Source organism: Salvelinus sp. IW2-2015, linkage group LG6.1 (genome assembly GCF_002910315.2).
Source record: "Salvelinus sp. IW2-2015 linkage group LG6.1, ASM291031v2, whole genome shotgun sequence".
Classification (NCBI taxonomy): domain Eukaryota; kingdom Metazoa; phylum Chordata; class Actinopteri; order Salmoniformes; family Salmonidae; genus Salvelinus; species Salvelinus sp. IW2-2015.
This window is the reverse complement of record NC_036845.1, coordinates 6,844,463-6,860,318: the sequence shown is the minus strand read 5'-3', so window position 1 is coordinate 6,860,318 and position 15,856 is coordinate 6,844,463. Positions and strand designations below refer to the sequence as shown.

At 40.2% G+C, this 15,856-nt stretch overlaps 1 protein-coding gene across 1 annotated transcript in view; it reads right to left on the bottom strand.

Moving 5' to 3' along the window:
* dpys (dihydropyrimidinase) overlaps positions 1 to 15,856 on the bottom strand; it is a 37,780-nt gene that overhangs the window by 7,025 nt on the left and 14,899 nt on the right. Inside the window, 5 exon segments of the mRNA XM_023988839.2 lie at positions 13,003 to 13,066; positions 13,069 to 13,144; positions 14,180 to 14,321; positions 14,759 to 14,915; positions 15,324 to 15,513. Of these exon segments, the coding sequence (XP_023844607.1) occupies positions 13,003 to 13,066; positions 13,069 to 13,144; positions 14,180 to 14,321; positions 14,759 to 14,915; positions 15,324 to 15,513 (629 nt within the window).

Below are 15,856 nucleotides of genomic sequence, written 5' to 3'. Positions count from 1 at the left end.
CTTTAGGATCACTCACTTTGTTTTAAGAATGTGAAATATCGAAATAATAGTAGAGAGATGATTTATTTCAGCTTTTATTTCTTTCTCACATTCCCAGTGGGTCAGAAGTTACATACACTCAATTAGTATTTTGGTAGCATTGCCTTTAAATTGTTTAACTTGGGTCAAACGTATTTGGGTAGCCTTCCACAGCTTCCACAATAAATTGGTTGAATTTTGGACCATTCCTCCTGACAGAGCTGGTGTAACTGAGTCAGGTTTGTAGGCCTCCTTGCTCGCACACGCTTTTCAGTTCTGCCCACACATTTTCTATGGATTGAGGTCAGGGCTTTGTGATGGCCACTCCAATACCTTGACTTTGTTGTCCTTAAGCCATTTTGCCACAACTTTGGAAGTATGCTTGGGGTCAAAAGTCCATTTGGAAGACCAATTGCGACCAAGCTTTAACTTCCTGACTGATGTCTTGAGATGTTGCTTCAATATCTCACATCATTTTCCTGCCTCATGATGCCTCTATTTTGTGAAGTGCACTAGCCACTCCTGCAGCAAAGCACCCCCACAACATGATGCTGCCACCCCCGTGTTTCACAGTTGGGATGGTGTTCTTTGGCTTGCAAGCATCCCCCTTTATCCTCCAAACATACGTGGTCATTATGGCAAAACAGTTTTATTTTTGTTTCATCAGACCAGAGGACATTTCTCCAAAAAGTACGATCTTTGTCTCCATGTGCAGTTGCAAACTGTAGTCTGGCTTTTTTATGGCGGTTTTGGAGACGTGGCTTCTTCCTTGCTGGAGCGGCTTTCAGGTGATGTCGATATAGGACTCGTTTACTGTGGATATAGATACTTTTTGTACCTGTTCCTCCAGCATCTTCACAAGGTCCTTTGCTTTTGTTCTGGATTTGATTTGCACTTTTCGCACCAAAGTACGTTCATCTCTAGGAGACAGAATGGTCTCCTTCTCTAGGAGACAGAACGCGTCTCTTCCTGAGCGGTATGACGGCTGCGTGGTCCCATGGTGTTTATACTTGCGTATAAACTGTTTACGTCTCGTTCATTCTCTTTTGTTTGTTTTTGTCATTCAGTGTTCATGTTCAGTTGGATTTCATTAAAATGGACATTACACGCTGCACATTGGTCCGATCTTTTCATACTCGTTCATCAGACGAGGACGAGTACTGCCCATGTGAGGAAGTCAGCCTAGCAAGCATTTTAGCTAACTAGGTAGTCTATGACAACAACAACTAAAAGTGTACTGTATGACAGAGCCATAGACCGTTTTGCCAACATGAAAGAGAGGAGGATAGCATTGGCGTTCAACTAGTCAGGTGAGTAAAAAAAAAAAGTATTTTACTTGCGCACGCACGCACGCATGCACACACACACACACACGCACAGAAATCAGTACCATGGACAGCCACATGATATTTAGCTAAATTGATTGGACTAAGTTGTTTTTGTATCTTTGTTTTGTTTTCAGCGTATTCTACTAAACATATATAGCCTTGTTGATTRGATGATGTTGAAATATATTTGGTGCTGGAATAGCAGTGCTCCTGATGTCTTTGTGCTGACTTGCGGTAACTRCGTGGTTCTAAATCAGCAGTTGTTTAGTAAACTGTCTAAAATGTTTACGTGCTTGACCATGCTGTAGGTGATAACTGTTGGTATGCAATATTTGCTTTGTGGACTTCACCGGACAGATGCTGCTCTCCGGTTTTGTGATGAAACAAAAGTATGTGTAGTTTAATTTATTCCGCATCTGTGCGACTGTTGTCTTTTTGTTGTCACGCCTTATTGTATATCGCGGTGGTGTATGATCGAAGGGGTTATAGAGCAAACAGCGCAATTATCACATCGGTTGTAATATGGCTTTTTTACTGGCATGGCTTCATCAGTGACTTTACCCACGCTCCGCTACTGCTGACCAGGTGAATCCATGTGAAAGCTATGATCCCTTATTGATGTCACTTGTTAAATCCACTTCAATCAATGTAGATGAAGAAAGAGTGATTATTTACATTTTTGTCATATGGAAATCAAAGAGGACATTTCCCAGTGCTTTTAAATTGACATAATACTTCATCCGCTTTTTACGTGAGGTATGAAACATGAGCTCATGCTTCCTCTCTAAAAGTCACAGGGTTTGTGTTCTCTCCAGGAAAATATTCACAACGGATTGGTAGTGCTGAGCAGAGCACTCTATTTGATTTAGTCCARGCAGTATTAAATASTTCAGAYTAAAATTCCCACAAATTTGAATTCCCAATATTTAATTAATCTTGATTCTATATACACTGAGTGTACAATACATTAGGAACACCTGCTCTTTCCATGACATAGACTGACCAGGTCCAAAATTCAAGAGGCACTCTTTGTTGAAGGTGCATGGTAACAGTTGAATAAGATGAGAAAAAATGAACAACCTAACACTGCTCTTGCTAGTCTCACTGCTCTTTAATAAGCTAATGTATTGCCTCAAGGCCTTCCTCAGAGCTTTTGACAGACCAGGGAGCTATATCTTTATTGATGTCACTTGTTAAATCCACTTCAATCAGTGTAGATGAAGGGGAGGAGACAGATTAATGAAGGATTTTATAAGTATAAATTAATGTACTTGTCCTCTTGCTCAGTTGTGCACCGGGCCTCCCACTCCTCTTTCTATTCTGGTTAGAGCCAGTTTGCTCTGCTCGTGAAGAGAGTAGTACACGGCGTTGTACCAGATCTTCAGTTCTTGGCAATTTCTCGCATGGAATAGCCTTAATTTCGCAGAACAAGAATAGACTGACGAGTTTCACGAAGAAAGGTCTTTGTTTCTGTCCATTTTGACACACGAACCCACAAATGCTGATGCTCTAGATACTCAAATAGTCTAAAGAAGGCCAGTTTTATTGCTTCTTAATCAGAACAACAGTTTCCAGCTGTGCTAACATAATTGCAAAAGGGTTTCTAATGTCAATTAGCCTTTTAAAATTATAAACTTGGATTAGCTAACACAACGTGGAATTGGAACACAGGAGTGATGGTTGCTGAAATGGGCCTCTGTACGCCTACGTAGATATTCCATAAAAAATCTGCCGTTCCACCTACAATAGTCATTTACAACATTAACAATGTGTACTCTGAATTTCTGATCATTAAATGTTATTTTAATGGGGCAAAAATGTGCTTTTCTTTTAAAAAAAATGATATTTCTAATGACCCCAAACTTTGAACCGTAGTGTATATACCGTTGAAGTCGGAAGTTTACATACACTTAGGTTGGAGTCATTAAAACTTGTTTTTCAACCACTCTACAAATTTATTGTTACAAAACTATAGTTTTGGCAAGTCGGTTAGGACATCTACTTTGTGCATGACACAAGTAATTTTTCCAGCAATTGTTTACAGACAGATTATTTCACTTATAATTCACTGTGTCACAATTCCAGTGGGTCAGAAGTTTACACACACTAAACTGACTGTGCCTTTAAACAGCTTGAAAATTCCAGAAAATGAGTCATGGCTTTATAAGCTTCTGATAGGCTAATTGACATCATTTGAGTCAATTGGAGGTGTACTTGTGGATGTATTTCAAGGCTTACCTTCAAGCTCAGTGCCTCTTTGCTTGACATCATCCTTGGGTTCATACTTGGGAGCAATTCCAAAATGCCTGAAGGTACCACGTTCATTTGTACAGACAATAGTACGCAAGTATAAACACCATGGGACCTGCAGCTGTCATACTGCTCAGAAAGGAGCGTCTCCTAGAGATGAACGTACTTTGGTTCGAAAAGTGTAAATCAATCCCAGAACAACAGCAAAGGACCTTGTGAAGATGCTGGAGGAAACAGGTACAAAAGTATCTATATCCACAGTATAACGAGTCCTATATCGACATAACCTGAAAGGCCTCTCAGCAAGAAGAAGCCACTGCTCCAAAACCGCCATAAAAAGCCAGACTAAGGTTTGCAACTGCACATGGGGACAAAGATCGTACTTTTGGAGAAAGTCCTCTGGTCTGATGAAACAAAAATAAAACTGTTTGGCCATAATGACCATCGTTGTGTTTGGAGGAAAAGGGGGAGCTGCAAGCCGCAAAGAACACCATCCAACCGTGAAGCACGGGCCACTAGCAGCATTCATGTTGTGGTGGTGCTTTGCTGCAGAATGACTGGTGCACTTCACAAAATAGATGCATCATGAGGTAGAATTGATGTGGATATATTGAAAGCAACATCTCACAGACATCGTCAGGAAGTTAAAACTTGGTCACAAATGGTCTTTCAAATGTGACAATACCCAACAGAACTTCCAAAGTGTGGCAAAATGCTTAAGGACAACAAAGTCAGTATTGGAGTGCTATCACAAAGCCCTGACCTCAATCCCATAGATAATGTGTGGCAGAACTGAAAAAGCTGGTGCGAGCAAGGAGGCCTTCAAAACCTGACTCAGTTACACCAGCTCTCAGGAGAGAATGGGCCAAAATTCACCGAAACTTATTGTGGAAGCTTGTGGAAGTCTACCCGAATCGTTTGACCCACAGTTAAACAAAGGCAATGCTACCAAATACTAATGATGTATGTAAACTTCTGACCCACTGGATGTGATGAAAAAATAAACTGAAATAAATAATTCTCACTTTTATTCTGACATATCACATTCTTAAAATAAAGTGGTGATCCTAACTGACCTAAGACAGCGAATTTTTACCAGGATTAAATGTCAGAAATTGTGAAATGCTGAGTTTAAATGTATTTGGCATTTAAAACTCAGAAAAAGCTAGTGGCAAATTACATTCTCTGGTCTAAGTACRAATACATCATAATAGTATTTGGAACATGGGGAGAAAAACAGCTTACAAGGCATGTCATCTGCAATATTTTTCWGTCAATAKATTGAGTCTTAACATTTTCTTACAGTACTATTGTGGCAGCTATTTGAGAAGTGCTGCATAAGCACAGTAAAAAGAATAGTGCTGCCTGCTACCCGMGTATCCAGACATTATTCTGTCTGCCATATGCCTAGGGCTGCTGGAATGAGACGTTAAATCTAAATGAGCAGTTTAAATTAACTGACAGAGGATACAGATCACTTTTAAAGTTTGCATTTAAGAAACGCTGTGTCTAATTGAAGGTATAACTTTAACCTTTAATTGGTTGCTGCTGAGAAATTACAACTATAAAACTATATGAGCAGCTAGAAGAGAGAAAGCAATCTTACAATTCAAATCATTTGTGAATAACGAATAATTGTTTTAATAAATAATTAATGACAATGCTGTTATGACAGGTAATATTTCCCTCCACAGTCATCTTGTGTAGCGGCAATAAAATACAAATAATAAAAAAAGGGGAGGGAGAAGGACACTAGGCTAAAAGACGAAATAATTAAGACGAATAGAGAGAGTTATTTTCTCCATCRCTCCGGTACCCTAATGACACAAACCAAAAGGATATGTCCTAAATGGCACCCTATTTCCCATAGTGCACTACTTTTGATCAGAGCCTTATGTAGGGAATATGATGCTATTTGGGAAGCAGTCCTACTGTAGCTTCGTTGCATTCCATAACTGAGTCTTGCCTCCGGACTCTGGTGTTTTTAAGCCGTATTTAGGCCAATTAATTACYCAGTTTCACAGATAAATTCATAGTTACAAAAATGTAACATGAAGAGCTACAAAGCCTCAATCCCACTATAGGACTAGAACACAGTGGTAGCACACATACTGTACAACAAACAATGCTACTATACTGTACAGCAATATGTAATTGTATAGTATAGGATTACTATACAACCGCTAGTCTCTCATCACAGCCCTCATCACAGAYCCAAATCAGCTACTGGATTATGTCTTTTAACATTTGAAAATGTTAAAAGACATAATCCAGTAGCTGATTTGGTTCTGGGTGCTGAGACTTGACAACCTCKCAAGCCTGGGACACTAAAATTGATCTGAAATAGAATTGGACATGATGTCGTCATCAAGGCTAAGAGGGGAGGTAGGGACAAGATCTCTTCCTTATTCCAGAGCTGCATGCATTAGTAATATTCACAAGATCTGTCTGAGCTGAGCTGAGCAAACATCTTACAGAGCTCAGCTCACATTATGCAATGAAATTCATTTTACAGGAAAATGACCTGGGGTTCATCCCCTTCCTATCCCTTCTTCAGCTCACATCAAACACTTTTGATTTGCCTTGAGGACAAGCCAGATTCATAGGAAAAGAGAGCAGTGCTGTTACTGCTGGGTTTATTAAGCCTGTTATGGGCTGTTGCTAGCTCCTGGCCTTGCATGCACACATACGCTAGTCTAGTTTACTGCTTAGTAGAGATATGTACGGACAGATGTGTTGTGTGTGTGTGTGTAGTTTGGGGGGGGGGGGGGGGGGTAAACACGTGCATAACAGGGACACACTGTATCTCTGTCTGTTGAGATTGGGAGTGGCAGTTCCACATCTACAGCCTCCATATAGATTACAAATGTCAGTTTCTTTCTTACTCTAGGAATGACACTTATGAAACCCTTCCTTTGGCCTAAACAACACCATATATTTTGACTTAAAATAACTATTTAAATCTAACATTCGGGTATTTTGTATTGTTTTGAAAATCAGAGTAAGCAGGTCTCATTTAATGAGAAAATGTGTCAACCTCAACATACAAAATGACTACGTCCAACGGATATTACTACAAACATCAGTGCTTACATAAGATGTTGAATTGCTCGCTGGATTATTCATAACCCCACTTTTTTAATTTTCCAAAACATTAAACATATGCCAATGGATTCAGTGCAAAAAGAGATCAAATAGTGCAAATCTTCCTTTTTTAAATTATTTAATTTGACGATGCAGATGACACAGCAGTGTGTCACAGCTGGTGACTGTGGCTGGTCTCAGTGGTACTTGTGCATGGTCTCAGCTGTGACTGTGGGCATGGTCTCAGCTGTATTGTGGGCATGGTCTCAGCTGGTGACCTGTGGCATGGTCTCAGCTGTGACTTGTGGGCATGTTCAGCTGGTGACTTGTGGGCATGGTCTCAGCTGGTGACGTTGTGGGCATGGTCTCAGCTGGTGTATGTTGACCTACTGATGAAAGCCCACTTCCTTCACCTTATACTGTGTCCAGGCTGTACATAGTTGTTCCAGGCTGTAATGTTATACAGGTTGTACCATAAGTTGCCTTACCATAGTTATAATCCAGATAGGCTGTACCTAGTTTTTATATCCAGCTTACATAGTTTGTTATATCCAGGCTGTACATGTTATATCCAGGTTGTAATAGTATACCAGGCTGTACCATAGTTATACTCCAGGCTTCCCTAGTTATATCAGGCTGTCCCATAGTTATATCCAGGCTGTCCCATAGTTATATCCAGGCTGTCCTAGTTATAGCCAGGTGTACATAGTTATACCAGGCTGTATAGTTATATGCAGATTCCATAGTTATAGCAGGCTGTCCATAGTTAGTTATGTCCAGCTGTCCCATAGTTTATCCAGGTGTCCATAGTTTATATCCAGCTGTTCCATAGTTAGTTATAGCCAGGCTGTCCATAGTTAGTATACAGGCTGTCCATAGTTATTATATCAGGCTGTCCATAGTTATCCAGTTCCATAGTATTATTCCAGGCTTGTACCATAGTTAGTTATCCAGCTGTACCATAGGTTATATCCAGGCTGTCCATAGTTATTTATCCAGGCTGTCCCATAGTTATGTCCAACAGGCTGTACCAATGTCTTATACCTTGTAGCTAGTAGTCGGCTGTCCATAGTTAGTTTATACAGGCTGTACATAGTTATATCATTGTACATAGTTATACCAGGTTGTCATAGTTTCCAGGTTCTAGTTATATCCAGGTGTACCATAGTTTTGTTATTCAGCTGTACATAGTTAATATCCAGTTGTACTATAGTTATATCAGGCTGTACATAGTTTATCCAGGTACCCAAGTTTATCCAGTGTCCAGTTATATCAAGGCTGTCCATAGTTATATACAGCTGTCCATAGTATAGCCAGCTGTACCATAGTTTATAGCCAGGCTGTACCATAGTTATTGCAGTATCATATTATAGCCAGGCTGTCCATAGTTAGTTACTGTCAGGCTGTCCCAGAGTTATACCAGGCTGTCCCATAGTTAGTTATACCAGGCTGTACCATAGTTAGTTATAGCAGGCTGTCCATAGTTAGTTATACCAGGCTGTCATAGTTATTATCCAGGCTGTCCATAGTTATTATACCAGGCTGTCCCATGTAGTCTAGTTATATCCAGGCTGTACCATAGTTAGTATATCCAGGCTGTACCATAGTTATATCAGGCTGTCCCATAGTTAGTTATACCAGGCTGTCCCCAGTAGTTATTCCAGGCTGTACCATAGTTAGTTATATCCAGGCTGTACCATGTTATGTCCAGCTGTCATGTTATATGCCAGGCTGTCCCATAGTTAGTTATATCCAGGCTGTACCATAGTTAGTTATATCCGGTGTCCCATAGTTATATAGCCAGGCTGTACCATAGTTAGTTATTCAGGCTGTACCATAGTTAGTTATATGCAGGCTGTCCACTAGTTAGTTATAGCCAGGCTGTCCATAGTTAAGTTATACCAGGCTGTCCCATAGTTAGTTATATCCAGGCTGTACCATAGTTAGTTATATCAGGCTGTACCCTTAGTTAGTTATAGCCAGGCTTGTCCATAGTTAGTTATATCCAGTTACATAGTTAGTTATAGCCAGGCTGTCCCATAGTTAGTTTATTCCAGGCTGTACACATAGTTAGTTATATCCAGGCTGTCCTTAGTTAGTTATACCAGGCTGTACCAGTAGTTAGTTATATCCAGGCTGTACATAGTTAGTTATAGCAGGCTGTACCATAGTTAGTTATATCCAGGCTGTCCCATAGTTAGTTATATCCAGGCTGTCATATAGTTTAGTTATAATCAGGCTGTACCATAGTTAGTTATATCCAGGCTGTACCATGTTAGTTTATCAGGCTTTACTAGTTATATACCAGGCTGTCCATGTTCGTTATATCCATGGCTGCCATAGTTAGTTATATCCGGCTGTACTATAGTTAGTTTAGCCAGGCTGTACCATAGTTAGTTATATCCAGGCTGTCATAGTTAGTTAATGCCAGGCTGTAACCATAGTTAGTTATATCCGGCTGTACCATAGTTAGTTATATCCAGGCTGTACCATAGTTAGTTATATCCAGGCTGTACCATAGTTAGTTATATCCAGCTGTACCATAGTTAGTTATATCCAGGCTGTACCATAGTTAGTTATATCAGGCTGTACCATAGTTTAGTTTATATCAGGCTTGTACCATAGTTAGTTATATCCAGGCTGTCCATAGTTAGTTTAGTATCCAGGCTGTACCATAGTTAGTTATATCCAGGCTGTACATAGTTAGTTATATCCAGGCTGTAACCTAGTTAGTTCTGCCAGGCTGTACCATAGTTAGTTATAGTCCAGGCTGTACCATAGTTAGTTATATCCAGGCTGTACCATAGTTAGTTATATATCAGGCTGTACCATAGTTAGTTTATATCAGGCTGTACCATAGTTTGTTATATCAGAGCTGTACCATAGTAGTTATATCCAGGCTGTACCATGTTAGTTTACGGCTGTACCATAGTTAGTTTATCCAGGCTGTACCATAGTTAGTTATATCCAGGCTGTACCATAGTTAGTTATAGCCAGGCTGTACCATAGTTAGTTATAGCAGGCTGTACATAGTTAGTTTATTCCAGGCTGTACATAGTTAGTTATATCAGGCTGTACCCATAGTTAGTTATATCCAGGCCTTGTAACATAGGTTTAGTTATTATACCAGGCTGTACCATAGTTAGTTATGTCCAGGCTGTACCATAGTAGTTATATCCAGGCTGTACCATAGTTAAGTTTATATCCAGGCTGTACCATAGTTTAGTTATATCAGGCTGTACCATAGTTAGTTATATCCAGGCTGTAACATAAGTTTAGTTATATCCAGGCTGTACCATAGTTAGTTATATCAGGCTGTACCATAGTTAGTTATCCAGGCTGTACCTATGTTAGTTATATCCAGGCTGTACATAGTTAGTTATATCCAAGGCTGTACAATAGTTAGTTATATCAGGCTGTACCATAGTTAGTTATATCCAGGCGGTACCATAGTTAGTTATATCCAGGCTTGTACATAGTTAGTTATATCAGGCTGTACCATAGTAGTTATATCAGCTGTACATAGTTGTTATATCCAGGCTGTACCATAGTTAGTTATATCCAGGCTGTACCATGTTTTTATCACGGCTGTACATAGTTTAGTATGCCCAGGCTGTACCATAGTTAGTTATTCCAGGTGTACATAGTTAGTTATATCCAGGCTGTACCATAGTTAGTTATATCCAGGCTGTACCATAGTTAGTTATATCCAGGCTGTACCATAGTTACGTTATATCCAGGCTGTACCATAGTTAGTTGTATATCCAGGCTGTACCATAGTTAGTTATATCAGGCTGTACCATATTTTTAGTTATATCAGGCTGTACATAGTTGTTAACAGGCTTGTACATAGTTAGTTATATCCAGGCTGTACATAGTTAGTTATAGCCAGGCTGTACCATAGTTATTATAGCCAGGCTGTACCATAGTTAGTTATATCCAGGCTGTACCATAGTTTATGTTATATTATCCAGGCTGTCCATAGTTAGTTATATCCAGGCTGTACCATAGCTAGTTATATCCAGCGTGTACCATAGTTAGTTATTATCCAGGCTGTACCATAGTTAGTTATATCCAGGCTGTACCATAGTTAGTTATAATCCGAGTCTGTACACATGTATTGTTATATTCCAGGCTGTACCTATAGTTAGTTATATCCAGGCTGTACATAGTTAGTTTATAGTCAGGCTGTAACATAGTTAGTTATACAGGCTGTACCATAGTTTGTATATCCAGGCTGTACCATAGTTAGTTATATCAGGCTTACATAGTTATGACTGTACATAGTTAGTTATATCCAGGCTGTACCATAGTTTAGTTATAGCAGGCTGTACCATAGTTAGTTATTACAGCTGTACAAGTTAGTTGCAGGCTGTTACATAGTTTTAGTTATAGTCAGGCTGTACATAGTTAGTTATAGCCAGGCGTACATAGTTAAGTTATATCGGCTGTCATAGTTAGTTATAGCCAGGCTGTACATGTTAGTTATATCAGGCTGTACATAGTTTAGTTATACAGGTTGTACATAGTTGAGTTTAATCCAGGCCTGTACATATGTTAGTTATATCCGGCTGTCATAGTTAGTTATATCCAGGCTGTACCATAGTAGTTATATCCAGGCTGTTACCATAGTTAGTTATATCCAGGCTGTAACCATAGTTAGTTATATCCAGGCTGTACCATAGGTTAGTTATATCAGGCTGTACCATAGTAGTTTATTCAGGCTGTACCATAGTTAGTTATATCAGGTCTGTACCATAGTTAGTTAGTTATTCCGGCTGTCAAGTTAGTTATATCCAGCTGTACATAGTTTAGTTATTCCAGCTGTACATAGTTAGTTATATCCAGGTGTACCATAGTTATTATATCCAGGTGTACCATAGTTAGTTAATACTCCAGGCTGTACCATAGTTAGTTATCCAGGCTGTACCATAGTTAGTTATATCCAGGCTGTACATAGTTATTCAGCTGTACCATAGTTAGTTAATCCAGGCTGTACCATATTAGTTATATTCCAGGCTGTACCATAGTTAGTTTATTCAGGCTGTACCAGTTAGTTATATCAGGTGTACCATAGTTGTTAGTTATATCCAGGCTGTACCATAGTTATTTATGTCCAGGCTGTACCATAGTGCTAAGCTAGTTTATATATCCAGGCTGTACCATAGTTAGTTATATCCAGGCTGTACCACTAGTTAGTTATATCCAGGCTGTACCATAGTTTAGTTTATATCCAGGCTGTACACATAGTTAGTTATCTCCAAGGCTGTAATCATAGTAGTTATATCCAGGCTGTACCATAGTTAGTTATATCAGGCTGTACATAGTTAGTTATATCAGGCTGTACATAGTTAGTTATATCAGGCTGTACATAGTTAGTTATATCCAGGCTGTACCATAGTTAGTTATATCCAGGCTGTACCATAGTTAGTTATATCCAGGCTGTACCATAGTTAGTTAGTATAGTTATCCAGGCTGTACCATAGTTAGTTATATCCAGGCTGTACCATAGTTAGTTATGTCCAGGCTGTACCATAGTTAGTTATTCCAGGCTGTACCATAGTTAGTTATAGCCAGGCTGTCCATAGTTAGTTATATCCAGGCTGTACCATAGTTAGTTATATCCAGGCTGTACCATAGTTAGTTATATGCCAGGCTGTACCATAGTTAGTTATATCCAGGCTGTACCATAGTTAGTTATATCCAGGCTGTACCATAGTTAGTTTATGTCCAGGCTGTACCATAGTTAGTTATATCCAGGCTGTACCATAGTTAGTTATATCCAGGCTGTACCATAGTTAGTTATATCCAGGCTGTACCATAGTTAGTTATATCCAGGCTGTACCATAGTTAGTTTATGTCCAGGCTGTACCATAGTTAGTTATATCCAGGCTGTACCATAGTTAGTTATATCCAGGCTGTACCATAGTTAGTTATATCCAGGCTGTCCCATAGCTAGTTATATCCAGGATGTACCATAGCTAGTTATATCCAGGATGTACCATAGCTAGTTATATCCAGGATGTACCATAGCTAGTTATATCCAGGATGTACCATAGCTAGTTAACATGAAACTATTTTCTTATTTAGCCAAATGTTTTTCACCCTGAAAACAGGCTTTGTGGGAAGCTCGATTTGTCTGCACCATCTGCAGTGTAAGACGTTGGTTATAGTAGTGATGAAATGCTACTAGTTGGATAATATGCATACACAAAGATATAAAATGTAGCATCATCAAAACAGTTCATAATTTAGCTATACATCAGTAATTCACTATGTGTTTGACTAGAAACATCTTGGATGGTCTTTATCCTTGTCTCACCTGGTTGCCTTAGCGTCCCATATGACCACATCAGCGTCACATCCCTTAGCGATCTTTCCCTTCTGGGGTAGAAGTTGAAGATTCTCGCTGCATTGCTGCTGGTGACAGCTACAAATCGATTCTCGTCCATTTTCCCGCTGTGCTGCGGAAAGTAATTACACAAAATACTGAGTTTCAATTTTCTGGATATGAATGACAAATTCCATATTTCTGACATAATTAACCTGACCAAAGGTCAATGCTTAACGGTGCAGTAAGCGTTTCAAAGTTTCACTCCAAATATCAAAACTTTTTTGCCAGCGTTTTACAATGTTAATTTTTGCAATGGCTCCGGGTCAACCGACTGAAGCGTTTTCCTGAGAGAAGGACAGAACAGGAAGTAAGGGAGGAAGAAATACATGGAAAGAGAAGGACAGAAAGAAGTAAGGGAGGAAGAAATACATGGAAAGAGAAGGACAGAAAGAAGTAAGGGAGGAAGAAATACATGGAAAGAGAAGGACAGAAGAAGTAAGGGAGGAAGAAATACATGGAAAGAGAAAGGACAGAAAGAAGTAAGGGAGGAAGAAATACATGGAAAGAGAAGGACAAAGAAGTAAGGGAGGAAGAAATACAAAAATGGAGGAAGAGAAAGGGACAGAAAGAAGTAAGGGAGGAAGAAATACATGGAAAGAGAAGGACAGAAAGAAGTAAGGGAGGAGAAATACATGGAAAGAGAAGGACAGAAAGAAGTAAGGGAGGAAGAAATACATGGAAAGAGAAGGACAGAAAGAAGTAAGGGAGGAAGAAATTCATGGAAAGAGAAGGACAGAAAGAAAGCTAGCCTGCTGCTACATCCACTATGACAGTTTGGATTGATTCTGACTGATAAAAACTTCCTTGATGCACATAATAAATAGCATAATATAAATTGTTATCTTCTCTTCTCACAGCAGAAATGTCACTTGTCACCTTTTAAGTCCTACTATAGAACTTAATCGACCGTCTGAATATAGTACCACTAATTTTTGTAGGACCTGTATCCTTGTCCTGGACAACAACAAAAAAATCACTTTCAATGGAGAATCTCCATGAGTATGCTTTTTGGTGTAGGGCTATAGGCTAAATCTGTCCGGGTAACTGGCCTATAGTGTGCATAATAAAGAATGATGTGATATGCACAATGAGAGGCCTAACTGACAACGCCCTTCTCCCAAATGACAGACATCCTGTCCTCCACTCCGTTGACTCCGTTGGGGATCTTTGTAAAGTCGTCTTTGCCCAGGGCCTTCTGACACACAGAGAATGTGCAGTTGTCTGTCCCAGTCACGCTGAGGTCATCACTGGAAGAATGAAACAGAAGCATCTACATCACTAAACGGTAAGGCAGCCATCTTTACTGCCTGTCATTCATTTCTATTGCACCGACAATATGCAGTTTCACTTCACTTTCCTTTATTTTTCAAAGATTCCACTGTTTTCCATTGTTGTTCACCTTCCCAGTTCCTGTATTCCTGCCTGGTCGGTAACAATGTGATACATACACTCCAATTTGATATATATTATGTGATGTATGTTATAAACAGTCATGACTGTTCATATGCTGATAGCACTAGTAATGACTGCTTATAACATCTGTTATGTCATTGTTATGACAGTGTTATGGAGCACTTATGTGACAGAGGGTGCATGGAAGGTGTAACCTAATATGCTTTACTCAGTGAAAAGGGCAGAAGAGGGACAGTGAGATCAGGTTGATATTGTTTAAGGCTCCACATACTTTGCCAATAGGTCCATAAGGTATCCCGGGGTGCTGGGGTCGGGCCTCAGAGGTGGGCCCATGACGAACTTGGCAGCGTGGGCCCAGTCTTTGTGCCAGCAGTGGGTGCCATCTGTACCCAGTCCTGCTGCTATGGGCTCTCCAAACACCNGGGGTGCTGGGGTCGGGCCTCAGAGGTGGGCCCATGACGAACTTGGCAGCGTGGGCCCAGTCTTTGTGCCAGCAGTGGGTGCCATCTGTACCCAGTCCTGCTGCTATGGGCTCTCCAAACACCACACGGCCTGTTGGGGCAAAAACATTCCAAAAACATGCATACATAACACAGAACACCATCCATGTCATGTTGAGCCTCTCTCTCACTCTCTCTCTGTCTCTGTCTGTCTCTCTCTCTCTCATTCTCTCTCACTCTCACTCTGTCTCTGTCTGTCTCTCTCTCTCTCATTCTCTCTCACTCTCACTCTGTCTCTGTCTGTCTCTCTCTCTCTCATTCTCTCTCACTCTCTCTGTCTCTGTCATTCTTTCCCACCTACAGTTCCTCCCAGCAGGCATTGTCAGGCCCCCTCACCATTTCTGCGTGCGTTGGACACCACCTTAGCGGCAGACTTGCTCATGACGTGGACAACATAGAGCGGGCAGTTGACAGCGTGGGCGATGGTGATGGCTCTCTGGGTGGCCTCAGCCTCCACCTCTTCAGGACGACACAACTCATGACCCTCCGGACCTGTGATGCCCAGGGACAGCATCTTCTTAGCCCCCTGCCAAGTGAGAGAAGGTCAGTTTAAAAAATGCCTCCTAAATGGCAGATAAAATAAAAACTGCCTGTGTGACATAGATAAACTTTTGTGAAATATTCACAGAAATAGTTACAAAAGGTTATACAAGCATGAGCAGATTAGCATAGAATATTACACCATGACGCAAGGTAGTGTTGAGGGAGGAAGCTGACATGTTACATGCTTTTTGCCAACAGACAACGGGTTTATTACGAATTCTACTCTATGAAGTTTAGTTGCTAATCGTTTACATAAAAGTTATCTGTAAACTCACTCTGAACATGCTCACAATAAATGTATGTATCTCATGAATATTTTGTCACCA